At 48.7% G+C, this 13,292-nt stretch overlaps 1 protein-coding gene across 3 annotated transcripts in view; it reads right to left on the reverse strand.

Annotated features, from left to right (window-relative positions):
* Positions 1-5,590: 5,590 nt before the first annotated feature.
* Positions 5,591-13,292, reverse strand: part of Tbc1d22a (TBC1 domain family member 22A) — a 293,862-nt gene continuing 286,160 nt past the window's right edge. For 2 of the 3 annotated variants that reach the window (XM_040754023.1, XM_005067065.4), the window contains one exon: positions 5,591-7,223. In XM_040754023.1, coding sequence (XP_040609957.1) covers positions 7,095-7,223 — 129 coding nt within the window. In that variant the 3' untranslated portion in view covers positions 5,591-7,094. The remainder of the gene's footprint in view (positions 7,224-13,292) is intronic. The other variant, XM_013111376.3, reaches the window with a different exon arrangement.

Below are 13,292 nucleotides of genomic sequence, written 5' to 3' on the forward strand. Positions count from 1 at the left end.
GGGTGGGTGTGAAGTAGGGATGGAGTGGGCATTTGTGGGTATAGGTAGAGATGCAGGTAGGATGGGGTACAGGTGGGACCAGGTTGTGGTTCACTAGCTTAGGCATACAGCAAGGGCTGAAGAACCCCACTGCTAAAGCCCCGTGGAAGAGTACTGGAAACCTACAAAGTTCCTCACAGCCACATAGGTAATGTAAAAGGAAAAGGAAGCCACTTTCTCTATAATAAGGGAGTAAATGGATTGCGTTAATCCACACAGCTGGTTACAGGCAGCCAGTAAAGTCAGGTTTTAAAGAATTTTAATGATTGAGGGTGGCACCTCTAGCATCAACACATCCAGATGTCCCAAGAGGTCTCTGTGTGAGATGCAGAAGGAAGGTCAAAGAGGTGGCCAAAGAGGTACATTAAGTCATGATTAGGCAAGGTGGCCACACAGCCCACCTGCAGCAGCCAGGCTAACCACCCATCTCCAGGGAAAGCAGGGTGTGAGAGCCCCACCCCTTGCTGTGTGGGAAGGTAATTTGTCAGTACCTATTACTGTGACAGATAGCCACCATCTGCTCCTGCAATCCCACTTCTCGATGAATGCTCAGCTCCACAGTGGGCGCTGGCCCTCCAGGAGATACACACACAGATGCTGTGAGCAGCACCGTTTATAACAGCTCCAACTAGAAGCATCCCAGATGCCCACCAGAGCGATGGAGCAACTGTGCTCTCTTCACACTGTGTCAAGCCACCCAGCAATGGGAAAGCATGGGTGATGATCCTACAAGCCAGAAGGAAAGCCAAAGAAACTGGTCGAATGAGCATACGCTGAGGGACAGTGGGAAGGCTCAGAGGACAGAGGAGCCTGCAGCCAAGCCTGCTGACCTAAGTACCATCCCTAGGACCTACATAATGAAAGGAGACAACTTCTGCAAGCTGTCTTTTGACTTCTAGAGAGGCATTTGCAGACACACATCCCTATTGTACCCTCCATGTATAAGATGAAGGCCCTTGCACTGAAGTGTGAATGGCAGTTAGGATGTCCTATTTATGCTTGTAAGGAGGGACCCTTCAGGGCTGGACTGCCCTGTGTGTCCACTTCAGCTGCATAGTTGGTGACAATCTGCTGGGTGCTACAGTCCTCTTCAGCTGCGACAAACTTGACAGTGTTGAAGCAAAGACCAAGTTGTATTTTAGCAGATGCTTCATGAAGAATAAAGACTAAGAGTGCCTTAGTTTTCTACTATCGTGTAACAAATGAGTCAAACTGAAGCCCAAGGTTGGGAGGCAGCTACCAATGGACACAGATTTCCCAGGTCGGGGGTGGGGGGTGAAGGGGGTGGCAATCCTGATTGATGTGTCCAGACATCTCAGAAGTCAGGCACTAATGGGCATAAACATCTCAGCAGTATTTCCCCTCACTTCTTAAATCATTAGTGACGTGAACACATTATGGGCACCCACGCTGCCTTTCTTCCTGAAGGCCAATGGTCTGTGCTCGGCTTACTTTAACTGATTGCCAATAATTGTATGTGCTAAGGAATTCAGAGCAGTTAAGGGGTCCAAGCAGGTAAAGGAACCTGACAACCTGAGTTCTATCCCTGGGCCCCACGTGGTAGGTGACAACTGACTCCTGTAAGTTGTTCTCTCATCTCTATTTTCCATGGCATGTGTGCGCAGTAATTAAGCAAATTAAAAACAATTGTCCTAAGGAATTTCAGTGTCCCCTCAGTTGAGAACATGCTTGCCCAGCTTGGCTATTGCCTTCCTTTCCTGAGCTTTTCAAATCCAGGCAGGCCCTGCAGCCCAGGGGTTCCTCCTCCTATTCTGGTCTGTCTTCACACTGGTTTTCTCATTGGCATGGGGTTCAACCCTTTGTTACTATGACTATAAAAACAGCCATCAACTCTTTAATCGGAGCACTTAGAAGGTCTGTAATTTTCATGGATCAACCCGTTCACTGAGAGTTCATTTGAGAATTCACCTTTTTCTTCAAAGAATAACCTGCAATCTATGCACAGCTCCACTTCTAAGTTCTTTGTTCTGTTTGACTAGGCAGTGTGTTATATCTGCCAGTGTTACTGTTGGTTGTGAATCTGACTACCTCTAACATTAATTGAAACCCAAGCAGTTGGTACACTTGTGGGGGACTTTTCTTAATTAAATCATTTGAAGTGGAAAGACCCACCTTTAATTAAAATTTTCTGAGGTGGGAAAATCTACCCTAAATCTGGGCCACACCGTCAACTCGGAGCCTATATAAAGGACATAGAAGAAGGAAGCTTTCTCTCTTTGCTTGCTTGCCCTAATGCTCACTGGAAAGTTCATTCCTTCACTGGCATTAGAGTCTACTTTGGGATTCCCTCACACACTGAAGACCAGCTGAGACATCCAAATTGTGGACTGCACAACTTCTGGATTCTTGGAAATTTTGTTGGTAGACAGCCATTGTTGAACTAGTTGAACCATATCCTATAAGCCAGTGTAATAAATATATACACACATATATTCATATTCAGTCCATTGGTTCTGTTTCTCTAGAGAACACTGATTTATACACATGCTGCATTCAGACGGGTGTCTTTGCAGTATAGTTGGCATCAGACAGTATGATGCCTCCAGTTTTGCTTTCAGCTTGCTAGGCAAGCTGAGCTTTACATTCCAAATGAATTTTAGGTGTGTTTTCTTTCTTTGAGCTGTGTGGTTGGGACTGTGGCAGTGATTTTACTGCAAGTCAGTAAATGAATATGTTAACAGTCTTGGCCTTTTCATCTTTGGTTCATGGACACGAGGCATCTTTTGGTGTAGCCATGCCTTCGTCAATTTCTTTCATAAATGCTTTAGCCTTTAGGATAAATCTTAACTTCTTGGCTAAGTTTATTACTATTTATTGTAACCATTGTAAATAGGATAGTTCTCTTGGTTTCTTCTTCAGAGTTTGCCATTCTCATACAGATGTGCTGTGGATTCGTTTACCAGTTCTACTTTCTCTCTTCTGGTAGAATTTGTTATGCAAACAGCAAATGGGGATGGATTGGTTTCTTCTTTCTCCTTTATTCTCTTCTGTATCACCTTGTCTAGGAAGGACTTCCAGTATCAGGCTGGGTGCTTCCAGTGTTGTACTGAGTACTTCCAGTGCTACGTTGAGTATAAGCGGTGAGAGCAGATAACTTTCCTTGTCTCATTCCAGCCTTAAAAGAAAGGGCTTCAGCTTTCCACTGTGAAATAAAGTGTTGGTGTGAACTTCTTTTCTAGGGCCTACCCTATGCAGAGGCCTATTCCTTTATACTACACATAATTCTGTGTAGTACATTTTTTTTTTTTTGTCAGTTGCCAGCTTGCAAATAATGGCATGGAGACTTTGGCTTAGACTTTCCCATTCTAGCTTGTAAAACTCAAAACTCAAATTAACCTGTTTGTATTCATCTATGTTCTGCCACATGGCTTGGTTACCTCTCCTCTGCACCATATGTCCGACTTGTTCCATGTCTCGGTGGCATCTCCTGCAGACCTAGATTCAAATCCTGTGAATTCCTCTTTCTGCCCAGAAGTCTTGCTTAACCTCTCCCGCCTAGCTAGTGGCCATTCAGCTTTTTATTAAACCAATCAGAAGGTGACTTAGGCAGACACACATCTTTACAGTGTAAACAAATATTCTACAATTCCTGAATAGCCAGTTTAGTAATTATTTTGTTTTTTCAGGACAGGGTTTCTCTGTGAGGCCCTGGCTATCCTGGAACTTGCTCTGTAGACCAGGCTGATTTCCGACTCAGAGATCCACCTGTCTCTGCCTCCTGAGTTCTGGTATTAAAGACATATACCATCATGCTCAGCTTGGATAATTCTTTTTAATTGTGAAAGAATATTGAATTTTGTCAACTGCTCTTCCTGTATGTAAGACATGATTTTCATGGCTTTTTTATTCTGTTAATCTGCTGTACCACATTTTCCAGTATGCTTAAATTGAACCATCTTTGCATGCAGGAAACAGATCCTACTCAACTTTCATGGACTGTATTTCCATGTGTCATGAGTTTAGCTTGTTAGGATTCTCCTGAGGGCCTTTGTTCTTTTTTTGTTTTTTATTCAAGAACCTTGGCCTGCAATTTAATTGTCTTTTGATGCCCTTGTCTGGTTTTTATACCAAGGAGACTGAATGCTGGCCTTGTAAATGGAGTTTGGAAATTTTCCCTCCTCTTTGGGTTTCTGAAGGAATATGAGGAAGACAAGTGTTGACTCTTGAAATACTCGGTAGAATCCAGCAGTAGAACCATCTGGTGCCACACTTTTCTTTGATGGGAAACATTAATCAGTCTCAACCTGTTAATGAAATGGACTCAAAGGCTTCTTCATCTGTATGCCTCTGAAGCTATCCCCTGCTAAGGATCATGCCAGGGGCTGCAGAGTAGGTCTGGAAGGCCTCCAAGTTATGTGGGGGCAGACCTGTGTGGCCCCGTCCCCATGAGCTGAGTGCCACACTGGAGGGAAGCATGGCTGGGGTGAGAGATGAGTTGGTCAGTGAAGAGAGGAAAGGGTAGGGAGGCTCCAGGAGGGGCTTTCATTCAGGCATTCTGTCCCCGCAGACACCCCTGGATAGGGCAAGCAGACCCCCGGGGTTGCTTAGAGCTGCTGGCCCAGGGCGACACATACCAGGGTGACACGTACCTGAAGATTACCTGAGTGCACTTGATACAGGACCTATATCCATGTGTCCATGTAAGATTTGCATGAGTGTTCCCACATGACCAAGCCATCCCAGGACAGCCCTGCCCCCAACACAGCTCTCCTTGTCAGAGATCTGACTGCCCCATGGGGTCATTTCAGGCATTCAACAGCAGAGCTCAGTAGACAGGGTTTTTTCTGTAGATTAGATGTTCCTGGGTACCGCTCAGGGTGGGATCTTATCTAGGAACCCTGGGACTCAGGTACCAATCACAGACAGGGAAGACCTCAGGTAGGGACTGAGCATCATTCATGGTGGCAAATGACAGTATGTGGCAGCTGTTTGACCAGAGTCTGGAGTCGTACACCTCGGTGAAGGTAGAGTGACAGGCTCTGAGTTCCTAGGAGTATGGAAGAGGGGCCTAGATTCCAGGGCCAACTAAGTGTAGGCTTTTTACAATGGAAACTTGGAGAGTTGTCTCTTGTCCAAAGCCTGACGGGGTCTGTGCTGGACCCTGACACCTAGTCTGCTGGCTCCTGAGTACTGGGAGTTCCAAGGCCTGGCTTCAGAGGATCAGGACCAGGTCTGTATCCCACCCGAACCATAGGCAAGTGGCTTCCCCATGCCACCTGGACAAATACTCCTTCCTCTTCTGAGGACGTATGCCAGCAAGACCACAGTACTGCCGTGATCAAGGCAAGGCCTAGAGCACAGGCTCAGAGTTGAGGCCCAGGCCTTGAAGAGTGAGTCAAGATCACAGGGCCAACAAGGTGGCTCAGTGGTTAAAGGAGCTTGCCACCAAGCCTGACATCCTGAGTTTGATCCCTGAGACCCATATGATAGAAGAAGAGGACAGACTGCAGCAAGCTGTTCTCTGACCTCTGCACCTAGGCCATGGCACAGGCTCCCCAAATAAATAGAATAAAAATATGTAAAGACCACGGGCCATATGAAGCATCTTTATTTCATGTTTCCAACACATCACATTCAAAGCACACATCCTGCCTGGCTCAGCTCACGGGCTTGGGCACAGGACTGTGGCCAGCGTCCCTTACACCCAGTCAAGCATTTGAACACATGAAAATTCATTCAGGGCTTAAGTTAACCTCATGGGTTCTTGTCATCTCATAAAAAAAAAACACCATGGGGCAGATCTATATGGCCCTACCCTTTTGTCTGAGGGGTGATCGGCGCCATGGAAGGATCAGGAAGGATGACGCTTCACCACAGAGCCACAGAGGCACCTTTCCTCATGACTGGGTGCCACTCACCCAGGACAGGCACTGGTTCGAGGAAGCATGTCCTTCTGCTGGTCCAGGACATGGACTGCCTGCACAACACTTTGCTGATGTCATGCCCTATCTGACCCAGAACAATCTGAATAGACGCAAACACGCATCTTCCCTGTGTCCCCTACAGCCTCTGGGCAGTGTCCTAGTGCCTGGGCAGTGGTGCGCTGTTCCTGGGCCATAGTGGGTAACTGAGGACAGAAGCCAGCTCTAGGAGTCTGAAGCTCTTGCCCTACAGGTGGCCTGGTGATCTTTGGGGACTCCACATCACAGAGGCCAGGCAGCTTGGGGCATTCCTGGGAGCACATGTGGGAAGCCAGTCTGAGGGCCCTGGAGCAGCCAGGGCAACGGCTCCAAGCCAGTGGATTTGGGAAGGTCAGTAGGGTATGAAGGGACCCCAAGCCAGCAGCTCCTGGCTTTTCCTATCCAGGTGATGGTGGGAAGAGCCTCCCTGTATAGGCTGGGACTGTAGAACTATTCACTTCTGCCCTGCTCTGGCCAAGTGTGGGCCTGTAAGACAGTCTCTGGGCCTTGACTGACAGTAACTCCTGCCTCCCTGGGGGTTCTTGGACCCCCTCACCGCAAGGACAGGTAGTGGGGTAATTAAAGACAGAAAGTGAGGTGACTGAGAGATCTCAGCTTGCCCTGGCCTCTTTTTGTTCCACAGCCTTCCAGGATCAAACTCCTGGTCCAGCCCTGTTTAAACTAAGACTAAGCATGGTGGCCATTGGAGGCTCTGTGTGCTTAGCCCCAGTGGTGCTCAGCATTTTGTCTGGACTTTATTCTTTCACTCAACAGAATAGATTTGTGCATTTCACAGCAGGCCTGAGATGGCTGCCCACCCCTGCCTGGCACCCATATAGCAGGCCTCTCTGAGGGAAACTTCCTCTGGGCTGTGGGCCTAAGGCTGGACATTTGGCAAGGAAGGACCAGGGTGAGGGACACTCCTGGCCACACTGAGCTTCTGAAGCTAGGATTCTCTCCCAGGCTCTCTTTGGTATCTCATCAAACTGAGGCTGACTATCCTGCCAGTTCGGGACCCTGCTGGGTCCAATCTGCTAGGTCACACCAGGAAAGAACCAATCCAGAGGCTAGCATCTGTCCAGGCAGGGAAGGAATGCTACCCCCAGGGTGAGGCCACTGCCATGGGGCCCAGGCTCACTTCTTGTAGTGATTGGGGGCATCTGCGAAGGCAAACTTGAGGCGATAGGCCTCGGCCAGCAGCAGGCTGACGTCCTGGTCATCCCAGTGGGCAGTAGGCAGGTTCTGGAGGAAGAGCAGCAACTCCTGGAGGAGAGACAGAGAGTTAGGGAGGGTCCAGGGCTGAAGGCCAGGTCTCAGCAGCAGGCATTCAGAAGCCAGTGAGTAGCAGGAGGCAAGCATGGCACAGTGCCCTCAGCTGTTGTGGTCCTTTCCACTCACTCATCCTGTGACCCCACCCAGCCAGACTCTGGCCTCGATAGTCTTATCTGTCACCCAGCTCAGCAACTGAGAGCCACACAGTGGAACTTCACAGCACTGCAGTTGTGACCCCTTCTCCAAACCCTTTAATACTCCAGGGACACAGCACCAGCGGTCCTCATGGCCAGGAAGGCTCCATGGGTCAGGCTGCAGGAGAATTCTGAGAGCGCAAAGCTTCTCTGAGACTACAGAGTGACACACCACCTCTCTCTATACTTCCTTGTGTGTGAGGTGACTGCCTCAGGTCTCAGTAATATGTTTACACCATAGGGCAGAGCCACCTGTCCCCAATACTCTGTTCTTCCCTAAGATCAAAGGTAACAAGTATTGACATTGGGAACAATCATTTATGTCATCCTAGAAGCCGAGGGACCCCCTTATAAACACAGCAGAATGATTGGCCTGCTAGCCATTGGGATGACATGTGGACTTCAGGGGCATGTCCAGTACCAGGTAGGCACACCATGAATGCACTAGACATGCACTGCACACATTGGACACACACTGCACACAATGGGGACACACTGAGAACAGGCTGAGTACACATGGGACTGTTCCTGCCACTGTCACTCAGTTCTGCTGGCATCAGGGATGAAAAGCTCTGCTTTGGGATTTCCACGCTGTAGTTCCTCTGCTTCATCCAGCACCCCAGGTTTGCACTGGGCCATGTTTTAGGGTGGGGATAGAGGACATCCCCACAAGGACATCCAAGAGCTAGGAACCAGGACCGACAATGCTGAGACAGTGAGTTACCAACAACAGCCGAGGTCAGTGACAGGAGGGAAAAACCACAGGATCTTGGGGGCATCATGTTAAGATGCAGGTGACCCACACACCCACACCCACACCCACACCCTGGCATCGACAGCCTGGCCTCTTCTATTAGATGATGGCTCACATACAAAGTCTCTGGGGACTTCATTAAGGATAGGGCGAGTCTTGGGAGAAAGACTGCAATACTAGGAGGAATTAAGCAGATGTGGGTCTTAGAGGTCTGTGTGGTTATAACAGCTTTCCAGAGAAGGTTCTCCACAGACGAATGGGTGTGAGCTAAGCCACCACCTCCAGGGAGCAGTATACTCCTTTCCAAAGGCTCTGCAGACATCGGCTCTATAGGATTTGGGCCCTGAAGCCATGTCACCCCAGCTCTAGACAGATGACAAGAGACAGAGAGCAGCTGGCTTCAAAAAGCCCAGCTCAGCCCAGCATGGCCTGATTTCCAGTCTATGACAGCTTCTGGACTCTGGCCCACCTAACTTCTAGAACCCTACTTGGATAGCAGGGAGGAACCTAAGTTCCCCATTAATGTGGACTAGGACAGCTCTGTCAGTATGGGTAGAACCAGGAGAGGACACAGCGGTGCTCAGGACTATAACCCAGGTTTGGGGCTGGCTAATCAGAACAAACTTCCCTCGTCATCCCCATCCCAGTCAGGAGGGAACCTCCAGTAGACTCAGGGATGCACATCCCAGTCACAAGAACCATGTGCCAGGACACTCTTTAATCGCCATTTACCGTTGCTTCCCCTATTTTCTTTGCATTTTGGATACTTTCTGTTGGTCTTTAAATTGAATTCATGGAGCAGGTCTCCCTGGCAGCATGTCCTCAGGGACACATCAACATCAATCTACTGTCTTCCACCATTAGATGCAACTTACACGGATGCCAATCCAATTCTGAGCAGGTCATAAATAAATACCTTTGGTTTTATTTTTAATCCACTTCGCTTCGTATTATCATGACCTCGCTACTTGCAAGGTGAGAAGCAATACCCTCCCATTACGGTAACTTACTGACTCCACTGCACACTCAATTTCAGAATCTAATTTAGTCCCCCAGGTTCACTGGATGGAGGGAGAATGGAAAGGCCTGGCTCTTCACAGCCTGCAATGCTAAAGAAGGAAAAAATCTATCTGGGTGACCTTTAAGGCAGCAAAGAACACAGACAAACACGGGCTTAAATACAGATTTCTTTTTTAAAAAGGCTTGTCTTCCTGTTGCAGCAGCAGCGGCATCTCCTATCTGGGAAACATGGTACATTTATTAGAAGCTGTTGTCCATCACCAACAAGGTACAGGAGGCAAGCAGTTAACTCACAAAGCCATCGCTGGCATGCCACAGAGGCAATGGCTGGCTGGGGACAGCTCTGTATTGTTTTGCTGACAGGGTATCCTTCCACAGAGCCCTTGTTAGAACTCTGCAGGTGGCACTTGACCCTTCTGTCTTAACCCCAGAACCAAATCAGTGCTAGGCCACATTTGTGGCTGTGCGAATAAAGGGAGATTTCTCTTCTGACATCGACACTGAAGCAACTCAAGGACACTGCCACTTTTGAAAGCCACTGAGAGAGTACAGTGGGGTGTCACTCAGCTAGCCCAGTCTTTCAATTAACAAAGGAGGGTTCCTGTGGGGTCAGTTGTAGGCTGTGGTCACCTGAATAAATCTAGATGCCCGTCAATGCCAATGACACAACCCACATAGACATCCCAGATGAATGGGTTTAGAGTCCCAGCAGTGGCCTTGACCAAGAGGATGACTGGGCCACGTCCTGGACACTGTGGCCCTCTCAAAGGCAATGTGGATCCAGACCGTTTCTGTTCTACCTGGCAGACAGCAGGGTGAACAGTGCTTCTCCTCGGGACAGTGCTTTGGAAGATGGTGGGCCACGCCCCACAAGCCGAGCAGCTCAGCCTGCCCTGTATGTACTGCTGAAGGGTATCCTCTCTGAACTCTCGCTGCCATGACTGGCCCCTGGAGAGGCTCCAAGAGATGAGGCTCTGAATGTTAAGGAGAGAGGCTGTGGTTCTGTCTGCTCCTTGACAAAGAGTTTATCCATGCAGAGGGTCAGTGCTCCACAGTGTCATAAGCAATCTTACCCACAGGTACTTCCACAAAGGACAACATAGTGACCTGCTTACATTCTTGGTCCCTCTTAGATCCACTACTGGGGCTCTGAGGGCTGAGGAGTAGGGGGCAGGGCAATGAAGGATCCTGGGGTCAGAAGTCAATGGACTTCCATTCAAGCTCTGGCTCTGACCACACCAACCTCTACAATCATGTCCCTGATGCTGTCATAGAGATCTGCCTTCTCTGCGACAATAGCAGCTCCATGTGTCCTTTGGTCCCTCAAACTTGGTACATGGCCCTTGGGGGCCACTGAGTGCAGGGATCAGACAGTGTAGGGAGTCAATGCTTACAAGGGCTGAGCAACCAGGGCCAAATCCAACTCCTGTCTTTGTAGCCCGGTACAAATCTCTCAACTCTTTTGTCTCTGTTTCTCACCTGTAAAATGGAGACAGTGCTGGGACTTGCCCTGTTGGTTGCAAGTGTATGCACAGTGTCCCAGAATGCTTGGAGTAAAAGGTTCAGTGGCAGCAGCAGGTTGATAATGTAACTGTCACTAGAGAGGTGAACAGCACTCCAGAGACAGCAGGAGCTGTACAGCAGAACCAGCCTTGAAAGGCAGAGACTGCTGCTGAATAAGTTCCCTGTCTATAGGAGAGGATAAGGCAGTCAGCAGACAGGAGAGAGAGAGAGAGAGAGAGAGAGTGTGTGTGTGTGTGTGTGTGTGTGTGTGTGTGTATGTGTGCGTGTGAGTATTCGAGCAATCACAGGAGCACAGGAGGGCAGATAGATGGGTGGGTGGGTACACAGACAGACAGACAGAAAACATGTATGTGCAGATGCATGTGGAGACCAGAAGACAATCTTGAGTGCTGCTCCCAGGAGCTGGTCACTTCAGTGAGAACTAGAGTCATGCTGGGTTTAGGGGTAGGCTGATCCGCCCTCAAGCCCTAGGGATGTGCTTGTCTCTGCCTTCCCAGTGCAGGGATTACAAGCATTACCACTGTACTTAGCTTTCTTACATGGGTGTGGAGGGTTGAACTTGGGCCCTCACCAGCACTTTATCAGCTAAGTCATCTCCCTAACTGGCAGACAGGTTTAAAAAAAAAAAAACAAGCCACATCTGGCAGAATGTTCAAAGATGGAGAATAGCAGCACCTTGCTTTCCTGCTGGGTACTGGATACAGCAGGAATGAGGCAGATTCTGTGGGAAGGAACTGTCATCAAGGGCTCCGACCCTGCTGTGGGTAGGACTCCACAACCCCAGGGAGCCACTGAGCCTGCACACCTGCCAGTGCTAGCCCTCTGAGATGGCTACCCTGCATACCTGTACCACACCTGGTGCTCCTGAGGTCACAGAGAGGCATCCTTCAACCTTGCTAAACCTGCTCTTTGAATTCTAACCCAGGTACAAAAATGAACTGTATTTAATTAAAAACGTTTCCAAGGGGCTGATGGGGCTTGAACTACTAAGTGAATAAAACAAAGCTTTCCCATCTCCACCTCTGCCTCTGTCCTGGGGAAACCCTAGCAGGTCTTCAGGGCAGGTGCACTCATTTCACACAAGGGCAGTGCTCTGTTAAGCCTTCTTGGATGAGGCCTACCTTGGCTTGGTGGCAATTCATATGACTTCCACATGGATGATACACCTAAGCTGGCTGAATAGGGCCACTGCCTGGCAGCACAAGGGGCATGGACACTAAGCTCCAAGACACAAGGTTTCTTATATAAAAAGTAAAATGTGCCCAACCCTGAAAGGTACCATCAATGTGGCCCTGCCTTGTACCTGGCAGAAATGTGATGGTGATAGCTGTCAGCACACACCCAGGACCCCCTGGACCCTAGTCAGGGTGCATCAGATGGACTGGGCAGGGAAACAGAGAGTAGAGAACATGCAGGGTCCATCTAGCCTCTGCTTCTGGGTGTGGTCACATGCAGAAGGCCAAGGGATGAGCCAGCACAGGCAGGACTAGGATGTAGGGCCCCACACTGCACCTTCCGGATAGATGCTTCCAACATGAGGGCTGGACCTCCATGGACACAAAGACCGAGTAAGGGATAAGTGCTGGAACAATGGGTCAGAACTATGTGGCCAGCCACACTGACCAGAGTAGCTAGCTGCCAGTGTCATGATGAGCTGGGTGCTATGTAGACTCCTGGGCAAGCCTTGACCTCCTTTCTCTGAGACACTGCTCTGTCTGTGGGTGGGGAGTGTGTTGGGAGTATGCCTGCATGTTACCTGTGTGGCCACACGGGCTCACAAACATGTGTGACTGGGATCTGATGTGATTGGTAGAGACAGGGAATAAGGTGAGCTCTTTTTTTAAACACCTGTCTGCATTTTCTAACCTTTTCAAAATTACACACATTAGCAAATGCTAAATGGAAGGTCTAGCGTGAGTCAAGGGGTGGCCTGATTGTTAGAGTGGAATATGACTGGACCCTTCTTGTTTAGGTCCTTTGAAAGTTTCCCTGCAGGGGTACAGACATTCTCTATTTATTGGGACAGGGAGAACGCCTAGGTGGTGTGGGACATCACACTGTCCTCCATTATGCAGTGTGAGAAGGATAAATCATTCATTCACTGGGATTCCCCAGGGGCACGAGGGGCTGTACTCTACCTGTGGGCCAGCCCTGCAGTGACAGAAAGTAGAAATGGGGAGAGATCATGTTTAGCAGAAGCCAATGAGTATAAATGAGCAGTGTGCCTAGTTGGCTGCTATGGTCCATGGTACATTAGAAATGGGGTGACTTGCTGGTATATAACCTATATACACTTTGGATGGTAGGTACAGATAAAAGAAGGCAAAGATTTTCTTTGATAATTCCACATGGAGTGCAGGTTACAATGATAGCATTTTGGCTTTGCTGAACTAAATAAAGGGTTTTATTTAACTTCATGACATTAATTTTTTAGTTTGCATATGAAATGGGTTTCATTACCACATTTCTATACATACAGATTACTGTACCTCATTCTTATTCTCCTCCACTGTTCTCACAATCCCTTCTCTTGACCCTTCTTTTAGTCCTCTTCCTTCTCCTACTTAC

The sequence above is a fragment of the Mesocricetus auratus genome, unplaced genomic scaffold (assembly GCF_017639785.1).
Source record: "Mesocricetus auratus isolate SY011 unplaced genomic scaffold, BCM_Maur_2.0 Super-Scaffold_100010, whole genome shotgun sequence".
Lineage (NCBI taxonomy): Eukaryota > Metazoa > Chordata > Mammalia > Rodentia > Cricetidae > Mesocricetus > Mesocricetus auratus.